This window comes from Adiantum capillus-veneris, chromosome 10 (assembly GCF_014529385.1).
Source record: "Adiantum capillus-veneris isolate H3 chromosome 10, ASM1452938v2, whole genome shotgun sequence".
Taxonomy (NCBI): Eukaryota; Viridiplantae; Streptophyta; class Polypodiopsida; order Polypodiales; family Pteridaceae; genus Adiantum; species Adiantum capillus-veneris.
In genome coordinates, this window is record NC_140940.1 from 153,081,094 (window position 1) to 153,096,849 (window position 15,756).

At 43.3% G+C, this 15,756-nt stretch overlaps 1 protein-coding gene across 1 annotated transcript in view; it reads left to right on the plus strand.

Moving 5' to 3' along the window:
• The first annotated feature begins 1,124 nt into the window (after positions 1-1,124).
• LOC147449888 (SET domain-containing protein) overlaps positions 1,125-15,756 on the plus strand; it is an 84,196-nt gene continuing 69,564 nt past the window's right edge. Inside the window, exons 1-3 of the mRNA XM_086522240.1 lie at positions 1,125-1,578; positions 1,661-2,054; positions 2,155-2,351. Of these exons, the coding sequence (XP_086378366.1) occupies positions 1,556-1,578; positions 1,661-2,054; positions 2,155-2,351 (614 nt within the window). The 5' untranslated portion in view covers positions 1,125-1,555. The remainder of the gene's footprint in view (positions 1,579-1,660; positions 2,055-2,154; positions 2,352-15,756) is intronic.

Below are 15,756 nucleotides of genomic sequence, written 5' to 3' on the forward strand. Positions count from 1 at the left end.
ATGCAAGTAGCATTTAATTTAAATTTGTTAAAAAAAATCATTTAAGTGTTCTATTTTGGTACCAAACTAGTGTTAATGATTGTTCACTTTCACCAAAAAATTGTACCTCTGTGACATGGATAACAACTACGATGCCCATGCATCACATACATTTGAGCCAATGCTAATTGATTGTTATGTTGATTCTATGGGTGCAAGTGAGGGTTACTTTCTTTGGTTCAACTTTTTGGGTTACTGTACTTATTGGAAGATTGACTGCAAGTTCGAGGTTTGGGAAGAAATTTGTACCTTTCTAGGATGGTGACTTGTACCAACCTGATATTATTCTTTTGTACAAAATTTTGCTATCTAAGTGTATTTTGTACAGAAAACCTTGTTTTAATCTGGGTTCCTTGGTCTTTGAACATTTAAATTTCGTTTGTGTGGGTAGTATATGTAGATAACAAAATGTTTTAATCTGGGTTCCTTGGTCTTTGAACATTTAAATGTTCGTTCGTGGGTAGTATATGTAGATAACAAAAACACACACACCGTGCTGCTCCTTGATTGTTTAACTTGCAACACCAGCTCCTTGATTGTTTAACTTGCATCACCAGAAACGATGTCCGTAAGGCACTTAGAGCATGTATGGCATGCTTGAGAGACATTGAAACCTGTTTTGGCACACATGTTAACTAGAGCCATGTGTAGCTAAAGGCTTAGTAAAGTTGACGTTTCTAGCCTTGATGCATGCATGGCTGTTTGTTGTTCTTGTAAACGGACGGTTTAATTCGTAGCATAGGAGATAGATATCCTTGGCAAGTCAAAAGCGTAGACCAGGGGCTGCAATAGTAGAAGGACTTTGAGTTGAAGAAGGCTCTGATTGCGCCAGAGGGTTGAGTAGCAATGGTGGAAGGAAGAGCCTTGTCCACGACACAAGAAGAGAAGAAGGTGGCGGGGCAGGCAGTTCCATGGGAGCTCTCCAAGTATTGAAAGAAAGGGGCTATAGGAGAAGAAGGTGGTGGGGTAGGCAGTTACATGGCAGCTCTCCAATTATCAGAAGGAAGGGGCTATAGATCTCTCTCTCTCTCTCTCTCTCTCTCTCTCACACACACACACACACACACACACACACACACACACACACACACACACACATAGAGTACCTCGATCTCTTTTTTTAATGCCATTGCTTTGTTCTTGGCAGCTCTGCAATTATTGGAAGGAAGGGGCTGCAGAGCGCTCTCTCTCTCTCTCTCTCACACACACACACACAATACCTCGATCTCTCTCTTTTTTTCTCCATTGCTTTGTTCTCTCTCGCTCTGTTTTTCTCGTTTTTTATAATGCCCTTGCTGTTCTTTTTTTATGCTATTCAATCTTTCTCTCTCTCTCTCTCTCTCTCTCTCTCTCTCCCCGTTCGTTTTCCTCCAAGCCTCTCTCCTATTTTACGAAACCAATCGCTTGCTGCCACATGGCATAGCTCATTTTTTTCTCCATTGCCAAAATCCGTATTACTAGGTTCGGTTTATTGTAAGTTGTAACCCGTTTGGCTTAGTGCTGCAATCCGCAAGCGATGGCGAGTTCTACCGCAGCGAGGTCTCTCAAGCCTTCTTGTCTCTGCCCAGGTGCGTGAATTTGGAACAAGTTCAAGCTAAAAGGAGGTGTGCGGCATATGCAGGAGAAGGTTGCGGAGCTTCCTAAGATGGATGACATCTTGGGGTATTCAAATCAGTGACGGCCTTGAGATCGTGGAGGGTGTGAACAATGGTATTTCCTGTGGTGAGTTTGGGGTGCGGGCAGCCTATGATTTCCAGGATGGTGATGCCATTGCCTTTATACCAAAAGATGCCTGCCTGACCTTGAGGACAACAGGGGCTGCACACACCTTGGACAAAGCACAGCTGGGGGGAGGCCTTGGCTTGGTAGTTGCCCTCATGTATGAACGCAGTCGTGGTGAGGCTTCCCCATGGTTCCCTTACCTGAACCTACTACCTCTGCGTCATGGGGCTTTGCCCATTGTTTGGGAGCGTGAAGAGATAGATGCCCTTCTTTTGGGCACAGAGCTTCATTTGGTTTGTGCTAGCTTCTTGCTCTTTTGCCTTCTTATGTTGTGCACTTGGATCTGTATTGTTGCAGGCAAATTATTCATGAGAAACTGGTATTTATAATCAGGTTGCCATGGAAGATAGGAGACTCATGGAAGAAGATTGGAGAGAATGCATTTGGCCACTAACCGAGGTGTATTCAAATGAATTCCCTAAGGAACATTTCACCCTGGAGCACTATCTTTCTGCCAAGACATTAGTAGCATCCCGATCATTCGAAGTTGATGATTTCCATGGATATGGCATGGTTCCTCTTGCAGATTTGTGAGTACTTTAAAGCATCTCAAATATTTGGTGTCTTTAGAAAAAAGACCGGTAACGTTTAGTGCAGTTCTCTCAGTCGTATTTGAGATAAGATTGACCAGTATGCTTGCAGCTGTCATTCAGTTTTTTGGCTGGTGAAGATCTTCTGCAACGCCAGTTTAAAGGGAATTTTAACACTGTGATATGCATACCACCATTGGCTAAAGTGTAGTATAACAGCCGTGACCATGGTTGGCACCTTGCGACATCCTGTCCATTTCATTGTCAATGTCAAAGTTCATTTTCAGGGATTTTCAGTAATATAAACACAGCTCTTGAGAGAGAGAGAGAGAGAGAGAGAGAGAGAGAGAGAGAGAGAGAGAGAGAGAGATTGATTTTATTAACGTCTTTTCTAGAGGTCGAATTTGGCCTATGATGCAAATCAATGTATCAATGAACTCTGAAATGAGAAAGGGGTGATTGACTGGACTTCACCTCTTCGAGAAAAACAAAGCTTACTATGACTTGCGATGAAGGCTAACCCGAACCCAAATTTGACTTTTGCAGAGGCAACCATTGAAGCTTCACATCACCCACGTGTTTCCCGCAACGAATCCATTGATCGGGATTTTTGGTTGGCTATCACTTTGGGGCTGATTGCACCTTCTATGGAAGGCGAGGATTTTCAGGATTTTTATGAAATTTTGGGATGTATTTACTTGGACCAGTAACTTGCTCTCAAATCCAAGCATCTGTTGCGACATCTCTTCCACTTGTTGCCCCTATTCCACCAATTTTCGTGAGATGTTTGCCTTCTCACATACCTTATTACACAATTTGGGACCCAAAATATGTTTTTCTCTAGTTTCTACTCCTCTTGCTCCCTCTTCACAATGTGCAATACTGGGAAGTGTTTTTCGTCCCATGGCCAATGAAAGTCCTATTTTTCAGATACCTCCACTATCCCAACACCACCTGGAAGACTATGAGAATGTCAATGGTTGGGGACAAGTGGTAGCTCCAACAACAATTGAGGCTGCATTTACTAGCATCAAATTAGGATCGCTCCTGGAGACGTGTATTAGACAGCGTACAAGACATCCTTTGGGTTTGATGATGTTGTTTGAGCTTACTAATGCTCTTGCAAGGTTCAACAATAGGCACACTCTTTCATGACATCAATGTTTTCTACGAAGAAGAGCATAGAGAGCATATGACACGTGTGATCATAGCATTGCAGGAACATAGATTGGTGATCATGAAAAAGAAGAGTAAGTTCTTTTGTCAGAGATACACTTCATGGGACACATTGTATTGTCTAGGGAGTTAGCATGGATCTAGCAAAGGTTAAGGCTATCCACAATTTCTCTACATTGTGCAATGTACATGATGTGAGAGGTTTCTTGGGCTTATGTTCTTAGTATTAACAGTTTTTAAAGCAATTTGTGGAGATAGCTTTGCCATTGCATATTTTTACTTAGAAAGAAGTACCATTTACTTGGGGATCTTCACAGATTATGGCCTTTGAGTAGCTCAAGCAAAAGTTGACTACGAAGTCATATGATCTTTTACCAACCTGCACAAACCTTTTGAGGTTTTTTGTGATGCTCGTGGAAGCAATTTGGGTGGAGTCTTGATGCAGGATCGCCCTATAGTAGCTTATGAGAGTCGGATGCTTTCAAAGTCTGAGAGGGTTGCACAGATTTATGAGAAGGAACTCTTGTTGTTATACACGCTTTGAGTCTGTAGATGTATTACTTGCTCAATGTAGATTTTTAGTGTACATGTATCATCAGAGTTTGAGATATTTCTTGTTGTTAGAAAAGTTGTTGATTTAAGTGAACATCATGTACTTGAGAACATTGTGTGAGAGTGTGGGTACTTTACTTAAATTCTCTTCGTCGTTTCGTACGCAGATTGATGGATAGTTAGAGCTTACCAACTTGGTGGTGATGTGTAATAGACTTGAACACCCCAAGCCAAAAATGATAAAATCTAGTGCAACACTCGTGAGAAATTGAAACAACTGAACAAAACCTGAAAGAGAGACAACACGGCACGGTGGGATTCCGCACCTGGATGTAGTGGCCCTAAAGACTGGTGCCCCTTGTTGGTATTTCTTTATTATTATGCTTCAACAAGTATAATGTCTGAGAGTCCTCTCTCTCTCTCTCTCTCTCTCCAGAGCTCCCGAGCAAATATGCTAGAAGAGGAGGCCCTGGCACACTTATAAAGGCCCTTGGCCAAAGGTGGTCACATGAAAAGCTCGTGTTCTAAGAGCATTCAAGGCCCAAAAGCTAGTGTCCCATGGGATGCTTGTTCGCACTGCCACGTAAGCACAGTCTCCTCGTTTTGTGCCGCAAGTTGCAGACGTCTGTACAGCTTGCCACGTAATCAGTCACTCGGACAAGTTCCATAAGTTGGCTAAAGTTCAAGAACTATCCGGCTTTGAAATCTGGATGCCAAGTAGATGGAGGAGGACCTAGCAGATACTCCTCACATATTAGAGCTTTACCTTAAAGCTTTTGGTTTAGCACTGATTATTCGAAGAGTTACTAATGAATCAACAAGTTGAATCTAGTGCAGTGTGGATTGCACAAGAGGGGAGTTACTCCACTTCTTTGTCACAGGTTATTTCAATGGAATAAAGTCACTGATTTCTTTTGAGATTTCGAAGACTACTAACAGGTTGATAGTATTCTCTACTGAATGACTTTATGAATTCCTAAAATGAATTTACATGTGCGTATTGTTTGAGTGCATGTTTGAAAGACGAAATGACTCCCTTGTTCACCTAAGGGGTGATGTGGATATGATAGTAATGAGATTTAGACAATCAACACATCCGTGAGAGATCACTGCAGTTTGGATGTGATTGCTAAATAAGTTATAAAGATCATGATTCTCATCTAAGATCTCGATAGGGATAGTGATATGAATGTTTAGTGATTATCGTCTTCGTACAAGTGTTGGATATATGTGGTCTAGTATGTCGGTACTTAGAGTCACTATCCGTTGAACTAGTTTCTCTCCTATGTTTGTTTTGCAGGAGTAATTGAGGGTGATGACTAAATACGGGTGTGTCAGCTTATTTTTCACTTTCCTTTCCTTGTGAGTCAAGACATGTTAGGGAATGAGAATCTCTTTTATCTCTTTCACTTCGGGCTACTCCTCTGGCTCCCTGTCTACTGACACTTCACCTTTGAAAGGTCTCAAGAGACTCACATGAAATACATTGTGAATCTTCCTAGTATTTGGTAACTTCATCTGAGGATACATCATTTATCTTTTCTTGGATTTGGAAAGGTCCATAGTATCGCATACTTAGCTTTGGAAAAAGCCTCTCCTTACCCTTCCGTTTCTGTAGGAGTGCCTTCTCAAACCGTGGTGGTCACGTGCGCACTTCACTTGCACCACGTGGACATTGTTATGAGCGCGTTTAGAGCTAGAAGAGAGCAAGAGGAGGCGCTCACAATGTACAAGAACTTGGATTTGATGATAAGCTTAATAATGATTACAAGACTTAATACTTTATTAAGAGAGCTAGATACAAGACTTGGATTACATGACTTGAGTACAAGACAAGGATTGATTGCAAGGACAAGACTTGAACATAAGAACTAGAAGAGGGATTTCCTCATAGGAGGCTCACAACTGGTGTTGGCAAGACTGAGGGGCTTGTGGCCCAAGACCCCTATTTATACTAGTGCTTGAGGAGGTTACTTGAGGAGGTTAGGACTTTCTAGGTTCTTCTTGAGGAGGTTAGAACCTTCTTGATATTTCTAGTTCTTCTAGAACCTTCTGGATCCTCCTTCAACTTTCTAGAGCTTTCCAGAAACTTCTAGATTCTTCCGGAATCTTCTCCAAGCTTCTAGAAACTTCTTGATCCTTCTAGTTCTTCTAGAACCTTCTAGATCCTTCTTCAACTTTCTAGAGCTTTCCAGAAACTTCTAGATTCTTCCGGAATCTTCTCCATGCTTCTAGAAACTTCTAGAATCTCCTTGATACTTCTAGAATCTTCTAGATCCTTCTAGATTCTTCTAGAGCCTTCTAGCGATGATGTAGGTGATGACATAGGCGATGATGCAGGCAGCGATTGACTCTCAAGCATCCATGACATTACCCCCTCCTCTAGCGACGAGTTCCACGAGGAGTAGTGGTGTTCCTTGAGTTGGGCTTCCATGGATGTTGTTGATGGAAATCTTGGACTTTCAGAGATGCATGCTGTAGATTGTGTGCTGGTTCCCAGGTTCGTTCACTAACATCATAGCCTTTCCAATGCACCAAGTACTGTAACCTGCCACGCGAAACTCTAGAATCTAGGACTTTCTCGACCTCATATTCGTCATGTCCTTGAATCTCAACCGGAGGAGGTGGTTGTAGGGCTCTTCCTAGGATCTTAGATGTGTGACAAGGTTCTAGGACTGAGACATGAAAGACCGGATAGATTTTCATGGATGAGGGCAATCGGAGTCGATAGGTGATTGGATTGACTTGACGGATAATTTTAAACGGGCATGGAGTAACCCATGAGGACGATGACGAGGGGCCTTTGATCTATTGCAAGTGTCACAAGTGCCTACATATTCCTTGACAAGCTTCCACATTTGAGGCCACCAAAAGTCACGGGAGAGAAGTTCAATTGTCTTATTAACCCCAAAATGCCCTGCTGATGGAAGATCATGCCGTTGCTGAAGTACCTCTAAGCGTGTTGGTCCTGGCGGAATATAGAGAAGACCCTTATAGTAAATTAGTCCATCAATTTTTTGAAAGTCCTCATTAACCTCTTGTCCTTGTACTTGTTGTCTAATATTCTGAGCAAGTGGGTCTTTGGCAATTTGCGTCTTCACCTTAGAAAGAAAAGTAGAATCTTCAGGAGCTTGGCTCAGGGTGGCGATTAGCTTAAGCTGCTCAGGTTTCAAAATCACTGACTCTTGTTGATCAAATGCTGCGTTGCCTTCTCTAGGTGCAAGGTAGGATCTTCTTGATAAGGCATCTGGCTTAGCTTGTTGACGGCTAGGTCTATAAAAGATAAGAAAATCAAACCTTGATAGGATAGCACTCCACCTGGCTTGGCGATGATTCAAGACGCGGGATGTCATGAAGTATTCCAAATTCTTGTGATTTGTATAGACAGTGATCTTATGAGGAGCTCCTTCAAGTAGGTGACGCCAAGTGTCGAAGGAGTCGATGATTGCTAAGAGCTCTTTGTCATGGATTTCATAATTGATTTCTGCAGCTGAGAACTTGCGGGAATTAAAAGCCACTGGATGTACTCAACCATCCTCTCCTACTTGCGATAGAATAGCGCCAAGGGCAAAATTTGAAGCGTTTGTTTCTAGGATGAAAGGCTTTGTAGGATCTGCGTGAATTAGAATGGGTGCGGTCGTGAAAGCTTGCTTGAGAGTCTGAAATGCTTTCGCGGCCTTTGAGTCCCATACAAACTTATTATGGCCTGTCAACCTTGTGAGTGCTATAACCACCTTGGAGTAGGGGGTACCAGTTGAGATAAATTGAAAAAAAATAATGTATTAGTGTGGAAAGAAAAGGGGAAGGGCTTGCATGGGAAAGAAAAGGGAAGGAAGACGTGCAAGAGGGGGTAGGCCAGATGGCCTATCTTTCTGTTTTCATCTCTCTCTCTCTCTCTCTCTCTCTCTCTCTCTCTCTCTCTCTCTCTCTCTCTCTCTCTCTCTCTCAACCTGTTGCGCTTGCCTCTCTTCTCTCTCGGCTTCCTACCGTGAAGGATTCTCGGTCATCTTTCATACGCGACCCCTACAAGAGACAACTCTCTCTCCGTCCGGCGTCCGCCTATGCCTCTATCTGTCAACTCTGTGCTAGTAGAGTTCAACGCAGGAAAAGGTTGTTGAGGGAGACGAGCTGGTGTAGGGTGGGGAGTTGAGTCGATTACACATCATGGAAGCGAATCAAGGGTTGTTGTGAGAGAGAGAAGGGGCCCAGTTGCATGGCGGGAGCAAGGGGGACGGGATGTGTTGCAGGCAGAGGGGCTGAGCGAAGGAGCAGCAAGGGAATCTTTCAAGCATCCCCCAACTAATGGATTTTATTAAAGTCTTCCCAATAGGGGGTAGTATAAGTGTAAATAGAAAAAATTACATAAAGATACAATAAAAATTTGCAAATCCGAGGAAACATTGAACATCTCTTACCGAGGTGGGTGTCTTTCAATCAAGCATGGTTTGAACCTTCTTTGGATCCATGGAGATTCCCTTTTCAGAAATTACATAACCAAGAAATTCCACCTTAGATCGATGAAAAGAGCACTTCTCCAACTTTGCATACAACCCTGATGCACGAAGCTCTTCAAGCACTAATCGTACATGGTGCTCATGCTCTTCTTGATCCTTGGAAAATATCAAGATATCATCCAAATATATTACCACAAAATAATCCAAATACTCCCGAAAGATATCGTTCATTAAATGTTGAAAAACAGCTGGGGCATTTGTGAGACCAAATGGCATGACGGTATATTCAAAGTGGCCATACCTTGTCCGAAAGGCTGTTTTCCATTCATCACCTTCTTTGATTCTGACTAGGTTGTAAGCACCACGAAGATCTATTTTTGTAAATATTCTTGCCTTGCCAAGGCGCTCAAGAAGCTCTGGGATCAAGGGAAGGGGATAGCGATTCTTGACGGTGATCTTGTTCAGGCCCCTATAATCCACGCACATCCGGAGAGTTCCGTTCTTCTTTTTTACAAAGAGTATTGGAGCTCCTGTTGGGGACTTTGAATGCCGTATGAATCCCTTAGCAAGATTCTCATCAATATTTTTCCGTAATTCTACCAATTCATCTTGAGATAGCTTGTATATTGGGCCAAAAAGGGGGTTGGGTTCCCTCCTGAAGCTCTATAGCACAATCATAGGGTCGATGCTCCGATAAGAGGTCTGCATTCTTCTTCTCAAAAACATCATTGTAATCTTGATATTGACGTGGCAATGCCTCCATGATTTTTGTTGTCGACGTGTCGGTTGGTGTTGCAAATATCAGGAAAGTTGGATACTTTTTGGCTACACGCATGAAGACCTTGGCTCCAAGATATATAGGCCTATTATGCCTTCCCTTCTTCTTTTGGACTTTTCGTGGTTCAATTCTCCGAGCTCTCCAATCGATGTCAGGATTATGTAATTCAAGCCACGGTAGCCCAATAACAATTGGACTGCTTGGGCTTTGTATAATATTGAACGCTATTCTTGAAACATGCTCCTGCAATGTTACTTCTATGGGGCAAGTTTCATACCTGACATCCCCTGAAGCGAGGGGACGACCATCAATGACTTCTACAGTTGCTGGATTAGACTTTTCCACAAGTGGTATGCCTTGTTCTTTTGCAAATTCTTTGTCCATGAAGCACGCCGTTGCGCTTGAATCTAGTAATGCTTCACAATCCATGTGCTTACCCGGCATATGGATCTTGACTGGTAGCATAAAACTTGAAGTGGAATTAGCGGGAAGAAAGAGACCTTTTTTGCTTGTCTTTTGTCCAACCGGTCGGTCTCTATTGGGGTTGGACGTCCATGTTTTCCGAACACGTTGAGGCCATTGCACCATGAACCTTCATCCTTCTCTTCCTTGGACACTGTTGAACTATGTGCCCTTGCTCTCCACAATACATACATAAGCCATTAATGCGTCGCCTTTGCTTCTCCTGGGTTGCGAGGTTGAAACCGTGCTGAATCAATTTGCATGGGCTCATTGCTTGATTCATGGCCCTGTTGAGGTGTGTAGCCATTGTGTGTCACTTTTGTTTGGGGTCGCAATGGTGCCCCAAGACGCCTCTCTTGTCTCCTCTCAAATAGTCGATTATCACATTCTATTGCTTGAGAGATGAACTCGCTTAGTGTGTGAACCTTTGGCATAGTCAATAAAAGATCTTTTATGTCATCCTTCAATCCCCACCGAAATTGGCTAATGAAATATTCCTCATGCCAAGTCAGATCACAAGTGAGCTGTTGAAATTCGGATGCATAGACAGATGCAGGTCTTGATCCTTGGCGGAGATTTCTAAGTTTGGTTTCAGCAACCCTTGCTCTATCAGTATCCCCAAAGGTTGCAGAGAACTCCCGCACGAAAGCTTCAAAGTCATGAAAAAGAGGAGATTCTTTTTCAAGTAAGGGAGCAAACCAAGAGAGAGCTGTACCCGAGAGGAGGGTCGCAATAAGCCCTACTTGAGAGACATCATCTGGATAACGCTCTCGTTGCATTCGAATGAAGAGACGCACTTGTTGGAGAAAATCTCTAAACTTTGATCTAGTCCCATCAAATTTTTCAGGCCTGCTTACCTTCGGCTCCTTCTTATGTTGTTGAGGATAGCTAGATCTTGCAGCTTGTGCTTGATGTGTGCTTGTCTCTTGAAGCTCTTGAATTTGACGTTGAAGATTTTGCAACGCCGGTCCCAAGATTAGGGGTTGCCCTGCTTGAAGTTGAGTGTTACTCTCGCGAAGTTCTTGTAATTGAGCTTGGATGCTTTGCAATGCGTTGATGACACCTTCCATCGTTGGCTCCATGATGGCTTGAGAAGATTAAGAGATGGTAGTCTTGCCAAACTGTTATGAGCGCGTTTAGAGCTAGAAGAGAGCAAGAGGAGGCGCTCACAATGTACAAGAACTTGGATTTGATGATAAGCTTAATATTGATTACAAGACTTAATACTTTATTAAGAGAGCTAGATACAAGACTTGGATTACATGACTTGAGTACAAGACAAGGCTTGATTGCAAGGACAAGACTTGAACATAAGAACTAGAAGAGGGATTTCCTCATAGGAGGCTCACAACTGGTTTTGGTAAGACTGAGGGGCTTGTGGCCCAAGACCCCTATTTATACTAGTGCTTGAGGAGGTTACTTGAGGAGGTTAGGACTTTCTAGGTTCTTCTTGAGGAGGTTAGAATCTTCTAGAACCTTCTTGATCTTTCTAGTTCTTCTAGAACCTTCTGGATCCTTCTTCAACTTTCTAGAGCTTTCCAGAAACTTCTAGATTCTTCCGGAATCTTCTCCAAGCTTCTAGAAACTTCTTGATCCTTCTTCAACTTTCTAGAGCTTTCCAGAAACTTCTAGATTTTTCCGGAATCTTCTCCATGCTTCTAGAATCTTCTAGATCCTTCTAGATTCTTCTAGAGCCTTCTAGCGATGACATAGGCGATGATGGAGACAGCGACTGACTCTCAAGCTGTCACAAACAGGAGCGTATAACAATATAAAATACATTCGGATAAATAGGATTTATCACTTATTACTGAAGCCAGAGGATATAGAGAGAAATAAATAGAGAGAGAGATAGAGAGTGAGAAGATCGACACAGTACTGGGGACCAGAAGATGGGCTGGTCCCCCCCCCGTAATAGTATCTTTATTACTGAGGAGAAGTCTATAGAAGCACTTGAACCGAACGTATTACCACGTTCGTTCTAGAATAAGACTTGATGGTTCCCGGAAGCCTCAGCTTCCGATTCCTAGGGCAAAACCCTATTCCAAGGAACTCCCGTTCCTTATTTTAATTCCTCGAGAATCAAGGTTCTCGCCTCTGGATCTCACCTTCCAGACTGAGGGCATGGCATCCATGCAACTCTTTTCCGACTCTCTTTCCCGAGTCCTCTTCCCGCAGAACAACTCTGCTTTCCCGGACACAAAGTCCTTACTAGGGAATCCCAACTTCCTAATCACAACTTGAGAAAGCAAACCAATTCATCTCAGAAAACAATGTTTTAGTTTGATCCTGCTCTCATAAACACTCGAGAGTGGTAGTCCCGGTTAGACATAACCATATCTTGTGCAAAAGAGCAAACAAGCACAGTGCACTTCATGATTTCCTCAAAGATGTAACTTTAATTGAAAACCTGCCCTCTCACTTAAAGTTCGAGGGTCTTCTATTCAAGAACTCAGGAGTTAGATTGAATTCCCTTACTCCAAACTTTCTGTGTTCAATGATTCCCGTCCCACTACAGGGATTGGATTCTATGTACACTAAGGTGTACACTTTCAGCTTTTATTGCTGACTCTCTAATCTGCTGCAAAGTATTTTGCAGATGCGTCTACAAAATCCGGGCAAAAGTCCTTTGTTGAATTTCTTCATCTTTCCTTCCTCAGAGAGGATCGAGAGTGGAGCTACCTTGGCAAGAGTGAACCACTACTTGCTTTGACTCACTCGTGTTCCTATTGGGCAAACCCATCCCAATCTTCTTGGATGCCTTCCTCAAAGTGTAGAGGAAAAAAAATTGTCGAAAAATTCAACCTTGAATTGAATCCAAGTCTTGTTGTAAGTTCCTTGCAGAGCTTTGGTATACCACCAAGTACTTGCAATCCCCTTGAGGTGTTTAATCACATGCCTCACCTTCGACGCTTCTCAGAAATTGCCGTTTGCAAAGGCAACATCAAACTTGTCGAATCAAAGCGGTAGCTTTCGGGGCATCTTCCTTCCCTTCCGTCAAAAGTATCAAACTTGACTGGAGTGTTCCTAGGTCTAAAGACCTTCATATTCTTCCCGAAATGACGGGATTTCTCGGCTATGGTTAGGGTTTGACGTTCATGGATATTTTTTGGATTCTGAAGGATCTCGAGCATTCTGCTCCTTGGATTCTCTAGGTTCTTGAGCATCATGCTCTTGTTGCCTTCTCAGAGAATCCCAAGTCTTGTGTCGACTTCTTGCAGAGAGATAAAAATTTCAACTCTGCGAGCTTTTTCCTGCAGGACTTAGGTTTCCGCTTGCTTACTTCTCTCTTGGCTTGTCATGGCTTCTTCCCGTATCTTCCCAGAGTCGTCCTCCTTTACAAAGAAAGAGAGGAGACCATGCTTTGATACCACTGTCACAAACGGGAGCGAGCGCATAACAATATAAAATACATTCGGATAAATAGGATTTATCACTTATTACTGAAGCCAGAGGATATAGAGAGAAATAAATAGAGAGAGAGAGATAGAGAGTGAGAAGATCGACACAGTACTGGGGACCAGAAGATGGGCTGGTCCCCCCCCGTAACAGTATCTTTATTACTGAGGAGAAGTCTATACAAGCACTTGAACCGAACGTATTACCACGTTCATTCTAGAATAAGACTTGAGTACCCGGAAGCCTCAGCTTCCGATTCCTAGGGCAAAACCCTATTCCAAGGAACTCCCGTTCCTTATACCAATTCCTCGAGAATCAAGGTTCTCGCCTCTAGATCTCACCTTCCAGACTCAGGGCATGGCATCCCTGCAACTCTTTTCCGACTCTCTTTCCAGAGTCCTCTTCCCGCAGAACAACTCTGCTTTCCCGGACACAAAGTCGTTACTAGGGAATCCCAACTTCCGGATCACAACTTGAGAGACTACCTCTCTCTGATCCGTGGATCTACTTCCCAAACTCGGGTACGAAAACCCTTGGGCTGATCTGGCTCTAGTTCCTCAGAGCGCTTTTCTCCTGCAGAGGCTCATACCTTCCTTTGCTCCTACTCCCTCACTAAGAGGCAGTACACCTGCAAACAAATACTCAGAGTTCATAACATGAAAATCGTTACCTTCAAAGTCTTGACGCTCAAAACGCAACTCCGTTCTCGAAAAGCAATTCCCTGGAAGAGATCTCTCCATAGAAAATCCTCTCTTCCAATCCTACACACAAAAGAGGTGTGTTCTCGGGTTCCTTCTCGTAAATCAGCCCCGTCTACGACGTTTATGGGCTGAAAAACAGAGAAAAACAGCAACTTGTCGCGATGGAAACACGCTTCGTAGGCACCTCTTCGCGAGGGGAACTCGCGCACTGGGTATTGGCGACATCTGGTACACTTGGGGTAGCCATGGGCATCACCGGCAACGTCTTCTTTACGGCTGAAATCTGTAGCAGCATCTCCTCCTTGCAAAGATTGGTCCTCCCCTTTGAGTAAGGGCATGTGATGCTTTTATAGCTCCTAGCCACGGGCACGAATAGCTGCTCGCGTAGAGATCGTGGCCGTTTTTTTTTTTTTTTTTTCAAAATTTTTTTTTCGCTGCTCTGCCAGAAAAAGAGAGAGAGAAAACGCTGGCTGATCTGTTGCCTTATTTATCAGATGGCTGCCCACTTATTAAGTGGGCGGTCGGTCACCTTTAAAAATGGTGAGAATCTGTCCAAAAACTCAATAAAACCTTATAAGTTAAAAACAATGCTTTCACAGCACTTCCCAGGCGTCCCTGGATGCAATCACATGCACAGTTGCAATGCAGACATAGACTTCCTCGTGAGAAAGCATCTGCTTTCCCGAAAGGCAATCCCGCTTTCTCAAAAAGCATCTGTTTTTCCTCAGTTTCCTCTGAACCCATCTTCATTCAAGTGCTTGCCTTTCCTTGTGCACAATTCTAACACAGTTCGGAATTTCCTCCCGACTATGGATATTCCCTTTCCGATGCACGCGTCACCCACCTTGTGACGCATCAGGAATACCCATCACCTAGTCCTTTCCTACCGAACTTACGGTACAATCTCCTTCACGATGCTTTGTCACCCATCCTATGACGCATCAGAGATGTCCGTTCTCGGATGGTCGAATACTTCTTCCCGATGCTCCCCGTCACCCATCCGATGTGACGCATCAGAAGTACCCGTTCCTGGTGGTCTTACAGATATTCCCGTTCTTAGTGCTCCCGTCATTACATTTGACTAACGCACTAGGAATACTCTGTACTCGGATGTCTCCAGTGAGAAAAACCCTCTCACTTAAAATTCCAATAATTCATTTAGAATTATTTTTCCTTCGTGTTCCAAGCGAGAAAACCCTCTCACTTATAAATCCAATAATTCATTTAGAATTAATTTTCTGTAAGATAAAGCTAATTTAGCAACACAAGCATCCATGACAGACATGCTTCTGCTACAGTCTAGCGTCAGTCTTAGCTTAGGACCTAGCGTGGCACCCTTGTGAGCCTCTAGAAGGACGTGCATGCCCAAGCCAATCATAGTTGCATACCCTCACTTGCACAGTTAAGTCACTTAAGCATATAGGCATATGAACAGTCACTTAAGTCATTTATTAATAAGTGACCTTGACATGGTATTTATTAAAAGTAGGTAGGGCAAATGGCTAATAGACCTATAAATGAAGCCCCTTGGGTGTGAGTAGAAGGCAGAGGTGTTAGGTGCGCCGGAATGAATGTTTGCGCTTTGCTCAAGATGAGTGCTCCGAACTGTGCTCAAGGTTCCTTTTGTTCTTATGGAAGGGAGAGCCTTCCGTTCTTAATGAGAGAATGCTATGATCACAAACAAAGTGAATGGACACTGTGTGTGCAAGTGTATGAGACTGAGAGATAGAGAGAGAAGAGAGATACAACACCAAAGACGTTGTAAAACCCTCCTCCGAAGGCCCCACTCTCGTCGGCGAGGGTGGTCTACTTATGATTGCACAATCTGGTACAAACGGTATGCATGAGACTGATGCAAGTCTAGACTATGTTGACGACTACGA